We start from the raw sequence: 24,532 nt of genomic DNA, 5'->3' as shown, positions 1-24,532 counted from the left end.
TATATAGAATTATAGTAATTCGCAGAACCAAATGGGTGTAATTTAACATTTATTATAAACCAAATATATTTACAGTAATATATGATAACATAATTTATATATTAACAGAACCAAAAGTAATTTATTTAACACTTTTTATACAAAACTTTTATATACAATAGCATGTAGTATATTTACAATGTATGTGATAATAATGTTATAATACAATAAATATATTAACAGAACCGAAATGGGCATCAATTAACAGAGGAGTACTTCTTTGTGATCAATGCGCAAATATTCATCTTACATTGGGAAGACATATATCTCAGGTTTGTGATATAAATATTGTTATCCGTTTTATTAATAAAATTATGAATAAAGTTATAGTATAGTTCCTTTAGATTGTTAAATATCTTTTGTAATACTTATTTTTGACAATGAAGTTTTATTTGGTACATTTTAAACATTTTAAGACTGTTAATTAATTTCATTCTGTCACAAAAAAGTTCATAAAGTTTAGATGGATATTTAAATGTGTGATATCTAAAAAAACTTTATCTCATGTTTAAACAAAAAAAATGAGAGATATTCATATTGTATACCAAGTTTTTATTGTTCTCCAATTTCATTGTTTGAAAAACCTATTATAGATTTAGTTTACAACTGACAATCAATAGAGAACCTAGAGTTAACCTGTTTTTAGTTTTGATAATCTGTTAAACATAAGCTTGATAATTAGTATGTAACTTATGTAAACTTATATATATGTAAGCTGAGAACATTTTACTGTCCAATTCACAAATAAATTACAACACAGAAGAAACTAAAAAATATACTTTTTAACTTAAACAACATATGTTTTTTTACACTACCACATAAAGTGCTTGAAAAAATTCCAGTAAAAAAAAAAGTTTCTGTTTTGTATTGATATTCAAATCATTAAACAAAATACCTTACAAAACAATTCCCATATAAAGCAACTAAAAAAGTTTCATTTAAACATTGTTTGTAAATATTTTTGTTGTATTTTTTTATTTTAAACAATATTTTTGTACAACTAGGTGAAACACTTAAAGATAAAAATTCCAAACAAAAAAAAGTTTTAATTTGCTACTTTATATTAAATATTTTGTACAACCTATTCTGTTTTTTGAAACACTTTTAAAAGTCACACATGAAGTTCCATTTGAAAATTGTTTATAATTTCTTTATTTTTTTAAACAAAACCAGGTGAAGCACCTGAAGAAGTCCCAGTGGAACCCAACCTTGCTTGAAATGGTGAAGAGTCTGGCCCAGCTGGGTGCAAACGCAATTTGGGAACACTCGTTGTTGGACCCCACCCACGCCAAAAGCGGAAAGAGAAAGCCCAGTCCCAATGACTCGATTAGGTATGAAAATTAAATAATTGGAAAAGTAATTAACTTTTTGTGTAAAAGCTAGTATTCTTATAAACTTAGTCTTAATGACCAAATAAGGTTAGTACACCTGTAAAATTATTGATTTAACTTTTTATGTCAAACAAATTTTTGGATGTAGTCTAGTCCTAATGATCCAACTAGGTAAAATAAAGATTTTATTTTTTGTTTTTATTTTTGGTAAAAGTTTGCAATTTTTTAATTTAGCCTCAATGTACCTATAAAGTTGTTATATGAGTTATCTTTTAGCTGAAGTTGTGTGAAAATAGCTGTTCGAATAATCGGTGTTAAAAATATAGAAAGGCTTAATTTTTATAAGCTAATAGTTAGTACTAATTATTCGATAAGGTTGGTATAAGTTGTACCAATTTTTGACATTACTTTAAGTTGGCACAGTTAGCAGTTTGTATACTGTAGTTTAAAAATTACTTCTATGAGAATAATTAGAGTGGTAAAGTTGTAATTAATTGTAGTTTAGTTTTTGTAAGCAATGTAATTTGAAAACTAAATACAAAAATTAACTTTAACTGACCCAATAAGGTTGATAAAAAAAATACTTATATTTGTAGTTAAGTAAAAATTTGTAGTTTTAATACTTTTTAAATCTTACCTGTTAATATAATTAAAAATGTTTAATGTTTTATATAACATACAGTTACTTTTACTGTCAAAACAAATATTATTTTTGTGGTTAGTACACTTGAATTTTAGTAAACTTATATTTTTAAAATATCAAAAGTTACACTTCTAAAATAGTATATAAAGTAAATGAATCTTCAACTTAATGTTTTAGTTATACATTTTTTCGTTTATAACTTGATTTTCACAAAAAAATATTTAACAAACTATAAATTTTTTTGCTGATATATGGCAGTTATTTCAAAGTTTGTTTTATTTAATTAATTAATATATAAATATTATTTATTTGTATTTTTAAAGTTTAAACTTGTATTTAGTATAAACTCGTTTTCGTGGAAAGTTTTTAAAACATTATACAATTACTTAAACACAATCGCTCATTTAAATACTGTAGATAATTGTCTTGATAATAAAACAAACTGTCGAAGTGTCTTTTGTTGTTTTTTAGTTTCCGCTTTAACATAGGCCTTCAAATAAGGTCGTTTAAGTTCATTTTTTACTATTTTAACAAAACTCAAAAGCCATTGAAACACTTTCTTTGGTTAATTTTTGGTTCTAATGAAATAAGTTTCTATTAAGTGTTTAAAAACATAATTCAACATTAAAAAAATGTACTTTGAAATTTCGTTAGAAAAATTTGCTATTGCAACCATAAAAACGCGTGTTAAATAGTTGAACAAAAGTTTATATTGTAATAAATTGTGAAAGTTGTATGTTTTTTATTTTAATGACTTATATAAAAAAAAAGAAGATTTTTATAAAATTTTCAGTTTGAACATTTTTTAAAGTTAAGTTTAATAAATGTTCTTTACTTTTATAGTAGAAAAACCTTATTTTTAATAAACAATATTTTTTTTGTTTATGAACTTTCAACTACAAATGTTCAAACAAAAAAAAAGTTGAAGTGTTATCACAAATATTTACACAACTCTCAATATGTTTTGTTTTCTTGTTTCACTATTGTCTTTAAAACAACGTTTTTTTTGGGTTCAAATTATGTGTTTGTTATAAAAACAAAGTTTGATTTCAGTTTTTTAAATCCAAGATAAAACTGTTTTTGAAACTTCTTGGTTTTAAGAAATATTATTGGTTTGATATCTTTTACTTTTTTAAAAGATAAAAAGTGTCAGTGTATATAAAAATACCTACTCATTTTAAATTTTTAATTGAGTCCAATAAAGTTTTCCAAGTCTAAAAATAGCTTAAAAAATGAAGAAATTGTATTTTTTTCTTAACTTCAAAATTATAAAGTAGATCAGTAGTTTACAACATTTTCAAAACTTGGGCAAAGTTTGAAATTAATTTGAGTTATTTCGAAACAAACGATTGTTATACTTGTCTTTATTGGTACAAGACATATTAAAAATAGTTAAGGCCATAGGGGGGGGTCCACTTTGTTTTTTACAACTTGATCTTATTTTGTAGAATTTAATCTGAGCTATCAGACACTTTTAACTGCTTAAAAAAACTCGAAGTAATTTTTGAGATATAAGCGATCAAAGAAAGGGCATTCAATAGGTTCCTTATGGAAGGCGAAAACTAAAAATGCGAAAAAAGACTATTTCACTAAAAATCTATCTCCTCCTTCATTTTTTGAGTAATCTTTCTCAAATTTTTACAGAATGTGTATCATTAAACTTTAAAGAGATCTATTGTAGGAATTTTTTTAATTTTGAGTAAAAAAAAAAATATTGTCAAAAAACTACATTTTTTTTTAGTTTTTTGTGGATAAAATTTTTATTTTTCAAAATTTCAAAAATTCCAACAATAGATCTCTTAAAAGTATTAAAAGAAACATTTCCTGAAAATTTGAAGTCTCTAGGTCAAAAAATGAAGGAGGAGATAGGTTTTTAGTGAATTTTAAAATTTCCGAGAAAATTGACCCCGAAGAATTTGCGGTCCATACGTTTATATTGGAAAATTTTTACAAAAAGTTAAATATCTCAAAAGTTAAATGATATTTTTGAATTATGTAAAAACTGGCTTATAGTTTGTACTTTAAGCTTTCATATAAAAGCCAAAGTTAATTTTAGTAAAAAAAAATGTTGGACCCCCCCTATGGCCTTAATAGCTATCTAAATTGTTGTTTGAAACGTAACAATGTAAGTGTGTACCTTTAAAAAAAAATACTTTGTACATTAAAACACCTACTACACACAGATGCACAATTTGAATAAAAATACTTTTAAGTTTTTTTTTCAATAACTTTTTTCTTCTAACAGACCTGACAAAGAAGAATCTATTAATCAAAAATGTGAAAAACTTGCATATTTATTGATCATGTTATTTTATTATTATTAATTATTTTTGTTTAGCAGACCAAACAAAGAAGAATTTATTACTCACAAATACGAGAATTTTGCATATTTATCGCATAAAACATTGTTATTTTTAATTAATATTTTTAACAGACCAAATAAAGCAGAGTTCATTATTAACAAATACGAAAAACTTGCATATTTATCACATATAATTTTATTTTTAACAGACCAAACAAGGAAGAATTCATTACTCACAAATACGAGAAACTTGCTTTTGTCAACAAGCATCCGACTAGTAATAGAAGAGAGGAAGACGATTTAGGTTATTATTAACTAAAAACTATAAAAAAAACAATATTTTGATTTTTATCAGTAAAACTAGTATTAGACAAAATAATATTTAGTTTAGTATGAATGAAATATTTAAACAAATGAATAGTTTATTAAAAAAAAACAATTATTTTTCTTTTATAAGGATGAATACAGCTAATATTGTTATTATAACATTAATAAATACAATCTATACTAGTTAAACAAAAACAAAAAAATAACAATTTTTAAATTTGTGTGCTTTGAACTTTTTTTTTGAAAGTTTTTTATTTTACATAGTACTTTCTTAAAATATTCATATAACATTTTTTTTTCAAGGCGTTATAGATTTGCTTATTTGTAATAAATACAACAAATATGAATGCAGTAAAATTATTTTGCATTCTATTTGTTTTCAGGAAAACAACTTCACTCTAGCGTAAGGACTGCTTACTTGGAATAAATACAATATACATGCAATATATATACAAAATTAACTAAATTATTTTATATTATTTATTTTTAGGAAAACAACTTCATTCCAGTGTAAGGACTGCTTACTTGGAATGAATACAATATACATACAAAATTAATTAAATTAATAAGTTATTTGTTTTCAGGAAAGCAACTTCATTCCAGCGTAAGGACTGCTTACTTGGACAGCTCATTGAGACTTCTTGCAAGCGGAGCAAACGCCAATTTCTTACACCCTGTTAGTTTATTATATTTATATTTACTATAAAGCTGACATGAATGCTAATTCCTAAATCATGTAATTTATCAAATTATACTTAGATTTTTTATAAAGCTTTCATTAATACTAGTTTCTTACTCCATATTAGTTTTATAAATTATATTTAGATATTTTTATAAAGCTTTCATTAATGCTAGTTTCTTACTTTATTTTAGTTTAATAAATTATATTTAGATTTTTTATAAAGCTTTCATTAATGCTAATATTTTACTTCATTTAGTTTATCAAATTATATTTAGATTTTTATAAAGTTTTCATTAATGCTAGTTTCTTACTACATATTAGTTTACTGAATTATATTTAGATTTTTTATAAAGTTTTCATTAATGCTAGTTTCTTACTCCGTATTAATTTAGTAAATTGTATTTAGATTTTTTATAAAGTTTTCATTAATGCTAGTTTCTTATTTCATATTAGTTTACTAAATTATATTTAGATTTTTTATAAAGCTAAGATTAATGCTAATTTCTTACTCTATATTAGCTAACTAAATTAAATATATACTTTTTATAAAGTTTTCATTAATGCTAGTTTCTTACGCCATATTAGTTTAATAAATTATATTTAGATTTTTTATAAAGCTTTCATTAATGCTAGTTTCTTAATCCATATTAGTTTATTTATTATTAAAGTGAGGTTGCTTGCAAAAAGCGCTAATTTCTTACACTTAGTTAGTTTGTTAATTTATTAATTTTATTTTACTAAAATTAAGTTAAATATTAGTTACAAATGGTATAGCTTAATTATGGTGTAATTTTGTAAGTTTTTTATATTTATTGTCTTTTACATTTGATCTAACGAAAATTTATAAAAACTATTACAGTTAATATACATATCAGTATATTTTCTAAACCTTTTAAAAGTTCATGTCTTCACACCTTGTTTAAGTGTTTTTAAAAGCGTGCTCATATAGGACACCCCTAATTGGGGTGAAACTCGATTGTTTTTGTTAATTTGATAAGGTCAACTTGTGGTTTGCCGAAGCAAGTTTGGACAAAACAATAAAAAATTGCAATTGTTTGTGTATATATAAGCTTCGAGTTTAACGGGAAAAAATAATATTGATAATACTAATTTCAATATGAGTTGGTTTTTTTTACAATGTTTGTTCCATTTGGTGTTTTTTCTAGTTTCAAATATTTTATATAATGTCTAATTAAATATTTTTACTTATGTTAATTCTTGTTTTTAAAGGTTTTAACTAAGTTAGAAAATAGAGACATTTTTTTAAGAAACTTAGATTGTATAAATGTTATGTAGAAAATTTTTATACGTTTTATTGTATGCTTAGTAGTAAAACTATTAGTTATACTAACAGTATTTAAAATATAATAAACTTTGTGTGTTTTGATGTTTAAAAACTAAAATAAAAATAGTAAAGTAATTTGTTGTATGTTTGAAAAAAGTTTGTAGTATTTTAAATGGATTTTATGTGTACCGACAGTTAAAAATTATTGATTTTCCTCGATAAAAATAAATTTCCAAGGATCAAAGTTGAAATATTGAGTGAAAATAAATCGATATTTTGATCAACTTTAAAATTTTTAAACACTAAAACAATTATTTAAAAGTAGTTTTAGCATTTCTTGATAGTTTATGTGTGATATTTCAAAGATTTTTATTTTAAGCCTGGGTTAAATCAAATTAATATATTTTTTTAGTATCATTTTATGCTAAAACCTTATCATAAACTTTCATAATAAACTGTAGTACTTATTAAAAAATGAGCTTTAAAACATTTGGTTGAAAATTTAATTATTATAAATTAGCTTTAGTAAAAGTAATTAGATTAATTTTCTTATGTACTACTTATTTTATTTACTGTCTTGATTTCAATAAAGTTCTTATCTAATTAACTTTATTCATTTTAATTAGCTTTTTATTGTATTTTTCTTTATTAATTTCAATTAGCTTTTTTTTTTATTTAATTGAATTTTATAAGTTATCTTCTTAATTCATTTACTTTGTTACTTTTAACAAACCTCTTATCATATTTATTTTATTTGATTTAGTTAACTTCTTATTTTATTAATTTAAACTAACGACTTTTTAAGTAATTAGTGCTATAGACTACTTAATAAAGTTTATTTTGTATAAAATAGATAGCTTGAAAAGTATTTCTTAAGTATGTTAAAAACGTTACGCATAACTTTAATTATTACATCTCAACAATTTTTATAATGCTGTGTTTCAATTTGAAGTTAATAAAAAGAGTTAAGTTCTATTCGAAATTATAGTTTATCACCTTCAAAAGTGATTAAACACCTGTTAATAAAATAAACATACAAATGATGATAAGCAAAAATATATACCTTAAATATATAGCATGGTCAATACTCATACATAATCAGAATTAACTCGTCATTTTTGAACTACTTTATTTATTTTCATGAACAACTTAGTTTGTTTGATACTTATATGTTGACCAAAATATTAAACTGAGGATTTATTATTAAAAACTTATTATTTCTGACTCATATATTTTAATCTAAATATTAAAATAAGTAGTTGTTTGTACAAATGACAAAGTTTATTTTCACTTACATATTGACCTAATTATCAAACTGAGGAGTTTCACTTATATTTTCACACAAATGGTAGTTTCAAAAGTTATTATTAAAAACAACAGTTTATTTAAAACGTCTGACTAATTGACTTCTGTTTGAAGTTGAAAGTCTCAATCTTCCAATTACTTCTTTTCTGTTTATATTACAAAGTTAATCGCTTTTTGAAAGTTTGTTGTGAATAGAGTAAAAGTTTTTATTTCACTGCTAAACTGTTTTCAAATTTTATTTATTTTTTCAAAAATTTGTCAACATATAATTAGAAGTTGTGGTAAAGTGAAAAGAAATTGTGATGTTTTGTAGAATAGTTTTTAAATATAAAAACATTTTAGCAATTTTATATAAATATATATATATATATATATATATATATATGATGAATTAGTTTTATAAGTCTAGTTGTTGTTCTTAAAACTAATTATATTCAATTGAAAAAAAAAGATTGTTTTTTTAATTTTTTTTCCACATTTCTTAGGTAGTTTTGTAACAAAATGTATTTTGCGTTTTTGAAATATCTTCTGAGAAGTAATTTAAATTTTGTTATAATTTACTCAGAAATTGCGTTTCAGTATACACGATGTAGCTTTCGGTTTTTGTGACGTAATAATGAGTTTGTGTCATGGTTATTGTTTTCTTTGTTTGTTTAATTACTCACGAAAAAAATTCTCACTTTTTGTTGAATTGACCTAAAACGTTTGAAAAAAAACATTTAATTAAGATAAGATATAGTAAATGATAAAAAATCAGTTAATTTTTGCATAAACGTTTTAATTTTGTAGTACTAATTTTCATAAAAGTATTAGTAAAATAACGAAAAAAAACATGATTTTATGTCTTTATTAGAATATACTTGATAAAAAAAATATATTTTCATAAAATGATATATTTTCCGTGTGACAGAAAATAAATAAAATTTGTTTACATTAAAATTTTATGTTGGTATAGTTTTTAATTGGCTAACATAAAAATAAGTTAAAATACATGTTTCTGAGTCAAAACCTCTTGTAAAAACAATATTAGCTTATTTTTTTAAAACAACTTAAAGTTTGTCTATGAGAAAAAACGAGTTAATTTACATTTAAAGAGCTTATTAAGTTGTTTTTGTTTAGATAACGTAAACATGTAACTTTTTAACGACAAGTCTCAAAACGTTTGTAAACTTTTACAGTATCAGTTCTAATTACTCTGTGGTATTTAAACTTTAAAACTAAATTTTCTGTAGATTAGATGATTTTAAGTGATTACTTTCGAAATTGATATTTTGAATTATTTTAACAATTTTACTGGTAATATTTTTTGTTTAGTATATAAAAGTTTATTAGTCTTTAAATTACGTTAGAGCGGTAATAAAACATTTAGAACTGTTATAAAAATTAAATCGTAATCATAAAAAGGCTGTAAAATACAAGGTAACACCTTCATATTACAAAATAATTTATTTTAACTTTTTTAATGTGTTTAGCTTGGTGGTTTGTTTAAACTGTTATCTGGATTATCTTTTCGTTGTATATGTAGATTTATTTATACGTAAAACCTTTGTTATAGAAATATATTTAATTAAGTAAACTAAATTTTAGACAATAAACGATAAAACAAAATTAAATTTTTTCAGACAAACTAATTTTATAGGGAATGAAGAAATTATTAAGTAATCACTTAGTGAAAAATGTATTATTTTACTACTGAATGCGAAACATGACTATAAACAGTTGTAATCAATAAATACCATTATCTAAAAAATCAAAAAATGTATTTAATTTAAAAAAATATTCAAAAAGAACAAAATTTATATCAAAGTTTCTACAAACATAATAAATAGAATATCCCCAATATATTTTTTTCAAACAAAAATCTCTAAAGAAAATAACAAATTTGTTTAGAACCTAATAAGTACCCCGTAAAGGTTTTTACTTACACAAATTAAATTTTTAACTCAATCAATACAACCACAATATAGTTATAAAATTTGTTAGCAATTGTACAATTATTCACACAGAAAAGATTTTAACATTTTACTATGTAATGTTTCATCTAAAAACTACAAGGGGAGAAATAGATTACTGAAATTTACGCAAATATAAACAAAACAAATAAAACAGTTCTATTTTACACTAAGATATATGCTTTTGTATTGAAGCTAATACCTGAATAAGAATAAAAAAAATATTTACAGAACACAAAAATTCTAAACAAAAGTCACAGAACAAAATAGAAAATTTACTTATAACCTTTTAACCAAAGTTTTATAAATAAAAATAAACACAGTTTATTAAATCAAGTAAACCAAAATAATTGTAACCCACCAAACTAATCTGACTGAAAGTAAAAAAGTAAATATATAATTTATTGATAAATTATCAAAAGGTAATAAAATTCAATCAATATTCCCAGGATAAAGTCAACACCCCCATGCCAATAAACATTAATAAAAACTTATACATAACCTGACAATTACCTATGCAAAAATATCAGTTTAATACGTTTAAAGACTAATAAATCAACACAGTCACATTGAAATAAATAAATTCATTTGAAATGTTGCAACTAAATATGCAAATCAACAATAATAATTTTACTTTTAGCTATCCCAACAGGAGAAAGGCAACATCCCGTTACATGTTGCAACCCGTAAAAAAAAAATTAAATGAATAAAAATAAATGCAAAAGGGTTTCCAAAAATTATAACAACTACTAATGTAAAGTATTTTATTCCATCAAACATCTGTTAAGAAATTAACAATCCAATTACAATAGTTTATATTTATTAAACAAATCCCTCACAGAAGAAAGTTAGCCCTTCAAATCACGTAGAAGCCCATAGCAACCAGAGTTTTTGTCGCCCATAGCAACCACACAAAATAATTTATTTGTAATCTAAGATAACCTATGTAAAAGTTTATACTTAATATAACCAAAGATAACAATTAAATATGAATCAGAAAAAAAAGGATAAATGAGTTATGTATAGATTATTATAAATACTTTTCCAAACATTTATACAAATATTTAAATTTTGTAGGAAAAGGGAAATACCCCGCTGCACGTGGCGGCCCGTAGCAACCAGAAGACCCAAGTTGAACTTTTGGTGGTTTACGGGGCGGACCCCATGGTACCCAATAAGCAGGGGTATTCCCCCGAACAGATAGCAAGGATGGAGGGGAATACGGAGGTATTTATTTGTTATTTTGTTTTTATTTATGATATTTAATATTTAGAGGTTTGTTAGATTAATGATGAAAAACAAGCGTATGTCTGAAAAATTTAAATTTAAATGAAGTTTAGTTTTAACAATTGTTTATTAGACTCAGTAATTCAGTAACTCTTGATAATTTTTATAAACTACATGTATTTTTTATAATATTTATGTATATTGTAATTAATATTTCGTCAGGTTGCCGACAGATTGGTCGAACTTCAGTATGAACTGAGCGATAGATTGGCATATTACGCCTGCAAAACCTTGCCTGGTTAGATTGTTGTTTTGATATTATTATATTATGGTACAATTATATATTTATTATATTGCATATTTTATTTACAACTAATCTATTTGAAGAATATATTGGCTTATTACGCCTGCAAAACCTTGCCTGGTTAGATTGTTGTTTTGATATTATTATATTATGGTACAATTATATATTTATTATATTGCATATTTTATTTACAACTAATCTATTTGAAGAATATATTGGCTTATTACGCCTGCAAAACCTTGCCTGGTTAGATTGTTGTTTTGATATTATTATATTATGGTACAATTATATATTTATTATATTGCATATTTTATTTACAACTAATCTATTTGAAGAATATATTGGCTTATTACGCCTGCAAAACCTTGCCTGGTTAGTTTTTATTTTAATGTTGCACAATTATTTATTATATTAATTATTAATTTCTTAACTTGTTGGCAACTGTACAGGGTTGCTAAAAATATCTTGAAACCTGGTAAAACCTGGATTTTGACAATTTAGGCTAAAAAACCTGGAAAAAACCTTTTTTTGTAATTTCTAACAACATTAAAATGTTAGATAGTAAAATTTTTATTTGACTAAAAATATCTATCTACAGATGAACATTTGACAACCCTGAATGTAGTACAGTTTGAACGATAGATTATTACGCTTGTTAAACATTACCTAGTCGGTTGATTTGTAATTTTTTAAGCAATCAAATTTTTATTAGTTAATGTGTATTACAAGTACAATGTTGTACACAAACAAAACTATTTTTAGAAGTTAAAATATTAATTTTAAAATGTACGCTAATTAGTTTGATTTTATATAAAATATAATTTGTTATGCTTTATTTTTAATATGATTATTACTATAAAACTTATTTTAAAATTTAGAAACTACATTTAACGCAAATAACTTGTTTTAAGTGTGATTGCTTAAACACTTGTTTTATTAATTAGTTTTAATAAAAAGTGTGCTCTAGTTTATCTCTTATAGATATTTTGCTGTTCATAATATAGTTGATCTAGTAACATAGTTCATATTTTAAAAGAATGTATAAAATATTTTCGGTTATATAAGTATTTTATAACTTAAATAAAAGTTATACTAAAACGTTAGTGATTTTGAAAAAATAATTTTAAACCAATATTTATTTAGTTTTTATAACTTAACAATATAATAAAACGTTCCTTTTATAAAACTAATGTTAAAATAACAACTTTATTTTATAGTTTCATAATTGTATAAATATTGAAGGAATGTTCATGTTCTAATTATTGAGAAACAAGCTTTTGTATTTACATTTAAATACTTAAAATACCAGAAAACTTTTGTAGTATTTAAATTAGTTTTGTGTTTTATGATTAAGATTAGTTTAAATTCTTTGAGTTTGTTAAAAATAGTTCTTGAATAAAAATTAACCTACATATTTTATACTAAACAATGAAAAAACAATTTGTTTTTAATATTATTAAAACAAAAATTTTTACTTTTCTGTTTAACCAATAAAAATCTAGTAATTTTTTTATTTAACTTCTACTTTGTTACTACAATTTCATTTTGCTTAGTAACCTTAACTAGAAATGCATACAAAATTTATTTATATCACAATAAAAGCACAACAAAATAAAAAAACCGAAAATAAACACTTTTGCAATACTGACAAAAATATTATTATCTTCAAAATAAATGTTTATATTATCATATAATTTAACAACTGAATAAAAATGCATAGGAAGTTTATCAGTATCACTGAAGTAAAAAAGCACAACAAAGTTTTGCATTATAAACAAAAATATTGTTTCATATAAACAAAAGTATTTATATTTTTATATTTTCATATAAACTTATCAACAGGAAGCTTGCGGTTTTTTATGAATTTTACAAAAAAACTTTTGTTGTTAAAAAAAGCTTATATCTTTAAGTTTATAATCCATATTGTTTCAAATATAATCTATTTAAATAAAAATTACATATAATCTGTTGCTTTTAAAATTTAATATTTACTTTAGGCTTTATAATTAAAATGATTTTATATTTACTTATACATTTTAAGTTTTATTTAATCTTAAATTATGTATAAAATTCCAAATTTAATAGAATTTTAGCTGAAATTTTTTCAAATGCTGAATAATTTAAGTTTTGAAAATAGAAGTTAATTTATAAAATCATTATTTTTAAAATTAGTATATGGTTTATATAAGCATAAACTTATAATAGTTAGTCTGTTATTTGATATTGGTTATTTATATAAGTTGAATAATTAAAATAAAAAAATGATAATAAGAAGAATAAAAATACAAAATATAAGTTTTTAAACACTAAATATCTGACACTAAATTTATCAAAAATTTTTTTGGTAAAAATAGTAAACTAAAATATATATTTTTATGTTTACAATTAATTAAATTTAATTGAAAGCGAAACAAAATAGAATCCGTTATTTATAAACTAATTCTCAATTGATGATAAATAATAAACTATAAGATATTATATTTTAACAATTTTATAGTTTTTGTAAATTTTGTTTACAATCAACTACACAATTATGAAAGCGAAACTAAAATAGAATCCGTTAAATACAAAACTTTTTCTCATTTGATGATAAAATAAAGTAAACTAAATTGTTTATTATTAAAAAGTTTACAAAGTCACCATTCAAGCTTAATATTTTGTTTACAATTGATTAAATGAATTTGAAAGCGAAACAGAAATAGAATCCGTTATAATTGAAACAAATATAAACGTTATATATAAACCAATTCCCACGAGAACATTTAATACATACAAAGAAAATAATGAAGTGAAGTGTAAATATTTAAAACTAGCTGACAACTGCTTTTTCATTTTAAAAGCAACTGTTCCGTTTTTTCCTGGAAAATTTAAAAAGACGCTGTAAAATTTGACATTTGAGCTTTTATTTTTATCGGTTTTTTTTGTTGTTATCTAAAAAGTGACTAAGTCGTAAATAAAGTTCATGATTTTTTATCAAAAACTTCGGTTGATATCCGTTTTAATAAATCTCAAATTTATTTTTCTGATGTCAATGATTTCACTTCAGCTCATTTTTGATTATTAAATTGGCTTTCCACAAAATTTGTATGTTTTTTTTATTAATATAGCGTATAAAAGTTTACGAACAAAACTTTATTTACATTAAAAGCGCCATGATTACGGACGTTCAAGTTTTTTTTGACTCCGAAAAGTCCGTTATCTGCTTTTAAAAACCACATTGCTGATAAGTGTTCGTTTGTAAATCAATCAAGCTTTGTTGAAGTTTGAATCTTATCTGTTTTGAGTGTTTGGCTTTATATGACTGTAAAGATAATGACTTTGTTTTGAAATTTAAATATGTTGTTGTGTAATGTAGTTATTGTAATGTTTCGATCTTTGAAAGTAAAGACATAAAATATACTGTTTTAGTATCACACTTAGTTTAATTTTTTTTTAATTTTTTTTAAATGTTTGGCTTTTATGACTACAAAGGTTAGTTGCTTTGTATGGAATTTTATTATATTATATTATATAATCATTAAGATGTATTTTTGAATAATTGTTGTTATGTTTTCAAACTTAAATCAAGTTTAGTTGAAGTTTAAATCTTATATATTTTGACTGTTTGGCTTTTTATAACTATGAAGATAATAACTTTGTTTGGAATTTCAATAGTGTTGTTGTATAATGTAAATATTAAAATGTATTTTAATTAATTGTTGCTATATTTTAATCTATGAAAGTAAAACAAAAAACATACAACCTACTGTTTAGATATTACACTTAATTTACAATTTAAAAATTTATATCTTATTTATCAGTTTTAAGTGTTGGACTTTTTATTACTATAATATTAATAACTTTGTTTGGAAATTTTAAAAATTGTCCTAACAAATAAGAAAATTATGATCTCTTTTTAGTTTGTTATCCTCTACTTTTTTAAAAAATTGTTCTATTTAATGTTTTAAAATGAAAACATAAAATAAAGTATTAAGGCTATGTAAAAATAAAGATAAAAACTTAGACGGTTTGATAACTCTAATAGTCTTTATGTAAAATATAATCATAAAGATATATTTTTCAAATTGAGCTAGGTTTTCATTTTTGAACGTAAAATAAATAAATTTTGTTGTTTAAGTATTAATTTTAGATTTTATTTTAAAAGGAGATTTTTCTGTATTTAAAATTTTTGATGTGAAAATAGATAGTTAAGCAACCAGTTTAATTTAAAAACTTTTAAACAGTGATCATGTTTTATAAAATAAAGTTATAACAAGCGTTCAATATCCTTTCAAATCATAATTGGCTTCTCATGCACATAATTTTATGGGAATTAACAAAATTTGTTCAATTATTTACATATTGTTTACAACAAAAACCCCTGTAGTATTAATTTCACACCAATTAACATGCTTGCAAAAAATAATGCAAGAAATTTTATGGGAAACTTTCAGAAGGTTGTTTTGAAACAAAATATTTTTTTCAATCACTCGTTTTTTTTTGTAAAAATAAACAAATTTATACTGGCACTTATGAAGCTATATTTTATTCTTTTAGTTTAATACAAAATTTAACAACTCACAAATTTACTATATTATTATAACTAAGTAAACGTGTTTTATTTTAATTGGTTATTTAATTTAATTGTTGTATATTGTTGTATAATAGCGTTTTTGTAAAAGTTACAATAAAAAAAAATTGTTTGCTTTCAAAGTCTGTAGTGATCTTGTATAACTTAAAGCTTAAAAATACTTAGGTAAAATTGTTTTGATTTGAAGTTGATACAATAAAGTACCAAAATAAATTAAAAACAAAAATTATAAAATGAAAGCAAGCTTTTTAAAGTAAAATTAAATTCAAAAATTAAATGCATAAATTTTTAAATAAAATAAAATTCACAAACTATAGTTTTCAGATAAAATAAAAGTGCAAATTATAAATTAAATTTTTCATTGAACATTACCTACAAAAGTTTAAAATAAAACTTTATTACAAATAAAATTAGATTTACAAATTGAAAACAAACTTCACACAAAATATCGCAATTTAAAAAAAAAAAAATCACAAAATTTTGTTAGAAGTAAAATAATTTTCAAATAAAAATTTTTCATGGGAAATTTTTTAAGCAAATTTGTTTACAATTGGAACGTCATTTCATGAAAAGCGGAAAAATTATTTGTAAAGTTTTATTGCTTTTTATTTTTCATGATATAAATAGACTATGACGTTTTTATAAGTTTATTGCAACACTTTGTTTTTAAATTGTATTGAACTTTTGTTTTTCTTTTGCAAAATATCAAATGTGTATTCTTTTTTAACATTTTAAAAGCTCAAAATAAGCTATGACATTTTCGTATATTTTAAATTTTCTCTGAATTTTTTTATAATATTATTTCAATTTTATTAAGTACAGACTTATCAGTTTAAATATTTTACAAATTACCAATGAACTATGATAGATTTGCAGTTCAATTCACTTTGTTGCTCTTATCTTACTCTATAAATATTTATTAAATGTTTAGAAACTTCATTACAGTTGATGAATTTTTTTAAAATTTAGAACACAATGCTGTAACTCATTTAAACTGTAGAACAACTAAAGTATAACAAAATTATTATAATTATTAAATACAACTAATAAATATAATATTCAGACCACAAAAGTGGAGCTCATTTTATGATACCAAGAATTCACCAGGACAACCAAGTCAAAGATGGGAAAGATAAATTGAAAGCTGTTAGTTTAATTATAAGTTCATTTAATTAATAAAATGGTAAATGATTATAATACTTTAAAAATAATAAACCTAAATTAAAAACTGGTAGTTTGTTTCTATTAAAAGTTATATTTTTTGATTTATCACAATAGTTTATTTTGGAATTCGAAATATTAAAAAGTTTTACTAAACAATAAATAATTTTAATTTTAATTGTCATTTATGACAACAATCAAACAGTTATTTTTTAATTTGTTTGTTTATTAACATTGAGATAATGTAATGTTTTGATAGAAAACCGATAAATAAACACAAGTTTTCAAAACTTTTGAACATTTATTTACTGGAAACTAGTATAAACTTTAAAGCTCACATAAATAATTACTGACCTTATCATATCATTAAATAAACCACACATATAATAAACTTTAGTTATTATTTTCAAACTTATATGTCTATAAGGAAATATATATCATCATATGAAAAATAATTTTATATGTTTGTTTATTTCCTGGTATTTATTATATATCATAAAAAATTTTTATAACGCACAAAGTATAATACAAAATGTTTGCATCTTAATAACTTACTTTCTTTTAAAAGTTTTCAATGAAACATATAAACTAGTTAATTAAGTTTTTCACTGTGTGATTTTCAATGTCAAAACTCCAAAAAACTTGATATAGAAGGAGTTAAATAAAACTTGTTTTTATATTATCTTTAACTCTTGTTCAAATCAGAGATGATCACACATTTAAAAACATCTGGCCCCAGACGTACTTTTTAGCTAACACAAAAACAACTCAGTAAAATACAGCAAGTTAAAGCTGTTTTACAACAGAAATTTACAAACTTTTTGCATATTAGTAAGCTCTACTTCCTACTTTGTGTTAATTTTATCCAAACTTGCTCTTTTTATATGTTTTTTCTGTAAAGTTATTCTAAAACATGAGAACCTTTTTTTCATTAAGTATGGTCCGTCTTCAAAAAGATCCCTAATTCCTGATTTAAACAATTGGTTTTTTAAGTATTTAACTCTCTGTACTTAAATAACCTTATATTCAAAGATCTAATAAAACTTTTAGTTTTTAAGTAAATACATAATTCTTAGTGATCAAGAAGAACAATCTTATATATTTGTATATATTATTATCCTACATAACTCATAAATTAGATAATATTAAATAACGTTCTTCTGTTTACAGTTAAACAAGCCGAAGTAGATAAATTAAAATAAATAATATTTATTAATTAACAGCTCAACAACCTGATATTCGAGGAACTTGCTGAGGATGTTTTCGACGAAGTAGATCGAAGGGAGTCGGTCAAAATGTGGCGAAATTATGGCCCCTCGATGGGTGGCGCTAGAATGAGGAAAAAACACGAATACGATTTACCACCGTTCCTTAAATTGAATAATGAATATTCATCTACGAGGTATATTTAATTATTGATTAGTTATTTTTTATTTGAAAACCTCTAATGCAATTTACCTTGATTTCTCGAACTTAACAAAAAATATTCTTAATAGGTTTATTTAGTTAACTTATTATTTTTTAAATTTTAATTAAAAACTCGAATATCACCAAAACTTAGTCGAATAAAGAGTATTTTTCTACAAGCCTACAATGATTAGGTAATCATTTTAATTTTTTATTGATAAATTTGCTTTTTAATTAGAACAACTTAAACTTATGTATTAGGTGAATTAGTCAGTGTGTTATTTTTTATTTCATTTTTTAAATATTAAATTGATCATCCAGTTGATTAATAACTAACTACTCATCTACTATTTATCATCTACTATCTACATTTTACATCACTCATCTACTACTATTTATAACTAACTACTCATCTATTTGGTCAATTTTTTTATTGTTATTCGAAAGGACAAAAACAAACAAATACAAATAAAATTAATTTAAAAGTAATTTTAAAGATTACTTAACGATATCTAGTCTTTGTTTTCCTTTTTTTTAAATAAATCAGTTCAAGTTAGTATTATTGTGTTTTAAAATCCATTAAAAAAAAAATTGTACAGAAATCAAGGGAGGCAAAAGTTAGCGCGGTTTACTGAACAGGAATTTTTGTGTCTCATTCACGATGTACTGTGTGATATTGTTCGAAGAAATAGTGGTAAAGGTAAATAATGTTAATTTAAAAATAATAAAAATATTAGCTTGAATAATAACAACAGTTTGCACAGTACTTGCTTTATTTTACTGAGTTTCTCTGTGTTAAACAATTAGCAGATTCCACGGAACTATTAATTCACTAAAGCTTTCCAGAGTAATTTGGTGTAGAATAAAGAAATTGCTGTTGTTTTTGTATATTTAAACAAACTTATTTTGTTAAGATCTTTAATAGCAAACTGTAAGCAAAAATGCTTGATTACTTATTAAAATTAGATGTACAATGTATTATAACATATTGTAAGAAGAAATATTGGTAAACGTAATTATTAATAATAAAAAATATATTATTTCATATCCATGATGTATTTTGTGATTTTTTTAGAAGGAGTAGTGGTAAAGGTTATTACTGATAACATTTTTAATAGTGGTAGTAATTAACAATAAAAACTAAATAATAACAAAGAACAAACACTAACTCAAATAACATTGAGATCAGATGATTGAAGTTTTATACATGTTAAGCTTTAGTTTTTTTAACTTTTATTGTTCAGTACTCTTACAAAACTAAGTATTTAAGCCATCATTAATATACAATAAAGTTAAATTTAGTATATTGTTTGTATTGAATGTGATATAGTTATTGGTTATATACTTAATTTAAGGCCATAGGGGGGGGGGGTAAACCATGTTTTTTACAAGTTTATCTTATTTTATAGAGTTTTTTCTAAGCTTCAAGAGGATTTTTATCGTTTTAAAAAATTCAAATTATTTTTTGAGATATGACTAGTCAAAGTCGGGCCGGATAATAGGTTCCCTATGGAAAGGGAAAACTAAAACAGCAAAAAAAGACTACTTTATTTAAAGTCTCTCTCCTAAACTTTTTAAGCAATCTTCTTCAGACTTCCACAGTCTATTTACTATACAATAACAAAAAAAATTACTTTTAACTTTAAAAATTTTTAAGTAAAAAACATTTTTTTTAATTAATTTTTTATTTATTTATTAAAGTTCATTAGCAATTTTTTTTTCATTTAATATAAGGAACATTTTCTGAAAATTTGAAGAATATTGCTTGAAAAATGAAGGATGAGATAGATTTTTAGTGATTTTTAAAATTTCTGAAAAATTTGACCCCGAAAAATTTGCGGTTCATTTGTTGGTATCGAAAACTTTTTAAAAAAACCATTATATCTCATAAGTTAAATGATATTTTTAATTTCTATAAAAACTGGCTTGTAGTTTGTTTTTTAAGCTTTCATATTAAATCCAAATTCAATTTTTTGTAAAAAAAAGGTGTTGGACCTCTTATGGCCTTAATTGTGTCTTTATCGTTGCAAGAAAAACTGTATTTTACTATGTTTATACTTACAGTTGTAGTTATTTAAAATGATGTTTACTTTCTTTTAAAAGTGTTTTTTAACTTGATTAAATACATTTTTAAATTGATTTTTGAAACAAAATACAAAATATTATATTATCAAAACTTTGTTTTTATTAAGTATTTTAAAACGTCAAACATTAAAGAATAATTTTTGTTCATACAATAACCTATTAAGCAACACATTAAAGTTTAATTTTTTCAAATGTCAAGATGTTATTAACTTTTATTAAGCTTAACGTTAAATAACAACTTGCTGTTATCTTTATAACAGTTTAAATATTTAATCTAAAATAGAAGGTAAAAGTAGCTGTAATATTTTATGATATTGTGTCTACATATAGCTGTTATGTCTACTTATTTAATTAAACAATTTTCTTAACATATATATTTATATTGATATAAGCTTATATGACTAATATACTTACACTAAAGTTAAAAGTTAAAGTTTTCCTTTTCTTTAATAGTTTAAGTGAAGATTTTAATACTTAAAATAAGTTTTAAAAGAAATATAGTTGGACTAAATAAATTCCTGAAATAACATAAAATGTAAAGTTTAAGATGTTGGTAACAAAAGTCATAGTTATAAACAAAATTGGAAAATTACTAAATAATTTTCAAAGTATTATTGCTTTAAATTCTACGTAGTTTGCATTTACATTTGAATATTTATTTGAAAGTTCTTTGTTTTCAATTATTCGATCTAGGTCAAAACTATTGAGAAAAATTTTAAGTGGTTAGAGAAAATAAAAGTACAAACATTTGTTTAAATGTTATTTTAATAATTCATAGACTATATGTAACATGATAAACATACTTTTAGTTTCTTTTATTTTTTTAAGTATTTTAATAAATAAAAATTAAATCTTTACCTTAATATTTTTTAATATTTTTGCATCTAATAATTTAAAAAGCGTTAATTGTTTATACAATAAATAATTAAGGAAACTTACTAGTTTTTTACCTATAACTTTCCTAGTTACCTTGGGGAAATTTACAGAGCTCCTGTTCAATGAATAAATTTTGAAGCAATTGTTTTTTTATGTAATTTAATATAAAATTAGTAACAACTAGCTTTTATTTATTTTTTAATTGTTTAAAACTGGGTAAGCAAATATATAAGATTGTCATATCAAGAAAGTTTTTTAATGCAAAAGTCAAGTTGTAAATATTAGATTGATGTTTAAATAATTTCAGTTTTATTAAAATTAATTAAATATTTTTAATGCAGTGTTAAATTATCTACATAATTTCAATTAAATAAGTAGGTATTATTAGTTTAACAGAATCATTCAGAAAAATTAAATATAGGTCATACATTAAAAAGTTCAATTTTGGATATAACACAAAACTTATTTATTTATAAAAGCTGTATTTGTAAATATCACACATGATATACATATTATTACCTTAAAAATAATACATTATATTTTAAAAATTGAAATAAAGTTATGAAAATACGTTATATATGTCAAACACAATATAAGAGCAGAAAATATATTCAACAGTATAATAAATAATATATACAAGCCCACATGTATGAGAACATTGAATTATTGATGACACGAATTATCAATTCATAATAAGGTCTTTATGATGTCACAGCACATTCTCAAATCGCACGCTCCAACGATTTCGATGACAAGAAGAAAGACTTTTGTTATTTTAAGTGGCCTTTTAATTATTTGTTTTCAGTTGCCTGCAATAACGTTTGATTTATTCGCCTTTTCCTTTGAAAATTTATTATTGTATGACTTACTAAACTGTGGTTATTGCTTTTTAATTGTTTCAAATCAAATAAAGAAATATAGTTTTTTTATATTCCTTCTTAAATAATAAATTAACTACTATGATCCAATTAAATTATTGTATACTTTTAGTGAAGTTTTATCTATTAAAAAAAGTACAAAATAAAATAGTTTGTATAAGATTTAATAACACCATAAAGTTATCTATTCTAACATAAAGTTTAATAGCAATGAAACATTTTCTATATTGTTATTGAAGTTTAATGAATTAACAATAAGTAAAAGCAATTAACAACTGAACTTATATAATTTCGGATGTATAAAGAAGAGTTAAAGTTTCTGTGTTTACTCAATTTGAATAAATTGCAGTACTTGTCTTAGTTTTAAAATACCATTATGGTAACAGCAATAAAAGCTATAAATTTATAACTAGATTATGATAAAATATTGTTTGCTAACTTGGCTATAGCTTCATGTAAACTTTAAACAAATGTAAGTATGACGTAGCAATTGTTACAACTATGACATCACAGAAATAAACGGAGTAATTATGGATAATCAAATTTTAATAATAATTAAAATAAGAACAATTTTTTTAATAAAAATAATAATTACAGAAATCAGCGGAGTAATTATGGACGATCTAATTCAAATAATAATATTTCAAATAATAAAAATAACAATTTAATAAAAATAATAATTACAGAAATAAGCGGAGTTATTATGGACGATCCAATTTACGATTTACCACCCGATTATGAGCCTACTAGTGAGAATGGTTAGCTGAAATTATTAAATACTTATGTGTTTAACTATGTTTTATTCATTATCTAGAAATACCACCAGATTATGAACCAACTAGTGAAAATGGTAAGTTGAAATTATTAAAAACTTATGTGTTTAACTATGTTTTATTCATTATCTAGAAATACTACCAGATTATAAACCAACCAGTGAGAACGGTTAGTGAAAATATTATGAATAATTAAATGTAAGGCTAGCAGTGGTTTGTTTACACACTTTTCCGTTGTTTTTTTTTGAATATGTAAAAAAAAACTGTTGGGTTCATATAGTAAAATTGTTAATATATTACATTTCAAGTTGAAACTTTTCGGTTAGCTGAAACTAAATGATGTCATGTTTGGTAAAAAAAGTTATATAAAACTTTATTATCGAAAAGTGACAAGTTAATTTATTGTTACGAAATTGATACTACAAAAATATTATTTCAACTAAAATGTTTTGTTATGCCAAGTAAAAGGATAAGTTGAGCAAGAAATAAGTTTTTAGCATTTAAAAAAACAATTTGTTATTCTTAAAATAAAAAACAGACACTTTTTCCAACCAGACATCATATTTGTCATGATAACTTCCAATATTAAACATAAATTCATCTTTATTGATATTTAATTGGCAATACTTCTATTTTCTCCATAAACTTATTCCTAGGAGAATTAATTAAATTTATTGTTGCTTTTCAGAAAATAAAAGTTTATTTAAGTGTTTCATTTGTTTGTGCAATGAAAAAAGTATTTTAGAAATGAAGTTTTTCGTAATTTATGTAAACTGGTAGAGAAATAAAAATAAAAAATACTATTTTAAATTAATATAGTTTTTATGACAAATTTGTGTATATGTTTAAATAATAACTCCTTGTTAAGTTCATTTAGTTTATTAACAAAAAATTATCAATCTGTAGAGAGCTTGCCTATTTTTTGCTTTTCTCCATAAATTTATTTATAGTAGGATTTATTTAATTTGTTTCTATACTTAAAATAAATAGAATAAAAATTAGAAATTTAAAACAGCAAGAATTTTTTAACTCTTATAAATTAATTAAGCAATATGAAAAAAAAAGTTAAGTTTTGTTTTTAGGTAAAAAAATAAAATAAACAACTATAAGTTAATTTTTTTTTTATGTTTTGTGTATTTTAACCTTGGTATTAAAGCTTTCTGTATTTCATATTTTAAGCAAACTATTTCTATAATTTTAACTTATTTAAATAAGCTTTATTAAGCTTAGTTTTAAATTTTATTAAGTAACGTTTTATTTCCAATATCAATTATTAAAATATTGCCAAAATATTACAAAATTTTTGCCTTGAAAATATGTTACAAGTTTTTCGGGGTATGAAAATGTAGGATATTAGTTCCAAGTCAAAAACTAGTGAACTAATT

At 22.5% G+C, this 24,532-nt stretch overlaps 1 protein-coding gene across 4 annotated transcripts in view; it reads left to right on the top strand.

The window, feature by feature from the left end:
- The window catches only part of LOC145833913 (ARF GTPase-activating protein GIT2-like), a 37,791-nt gene that overhangs the window by 1,242 nt on the left and 12,017 nt on the right, over positions 1-24,532 (top strand). For all 4 annotated transcript variants that reach the window (XM_082941178.1, XM_082941177.1, XM_082941176.1 and 1 more), the window contains exons 2-11: positions 223-311; positions 1,213-1,370; positions 4,525-4,619; positions 5,227-5,318; positions 10,944-11,093; positions 11,316-11,391; positions 17,031-17,113; positions 18,352-18,530; positions 19,135-19,235; positions 23,061-23,132. In XM_082941178.1, coding sequence (XP_082797304.1) covers positions 223-311; positions 1,213-1,370; positions 4,525-4,619; positions 5,227-5,318; positions 10,944-11,093; positions 11,316-11,391; positions 17,031-17,113; positions 18,352-18,530; positions 19,135-19,235; positions 23,061-23,132 — 1,095 coding nt within the window. The remainder of the gene's footprint in view (positions 1-222; positions 312-1,212; positions 1,371-4,524; positions 4,620-5,226; positions 5,319-10,943; positions 11,094-11,315; positions 11,392-17,030; positions 17,114-18,351; positions 18,531-19,134; positions 19,236-23,060; positions 23,133-24,532) is intronic.

Source organism: Thalia democratica, chromosome 4 (genome assembly GCF_965202585.1).
Source record: "Thalia democratica chromosome 4, ktThaDemo2.hap1.1, whole genome shotgun sequence".
In the NCBI taxonomy this organism is placed as follows: Eukaryota; Metazoa; Chordata; class Thaliacea; order Salpida; family Salpidae; genus Thalia; species Thalia democratica.
The sequence above is the reverse complement of the archived record's forward strand: the minus strand, read 5'-3'. Positions and strand labels throughout refer to the sequence as shown.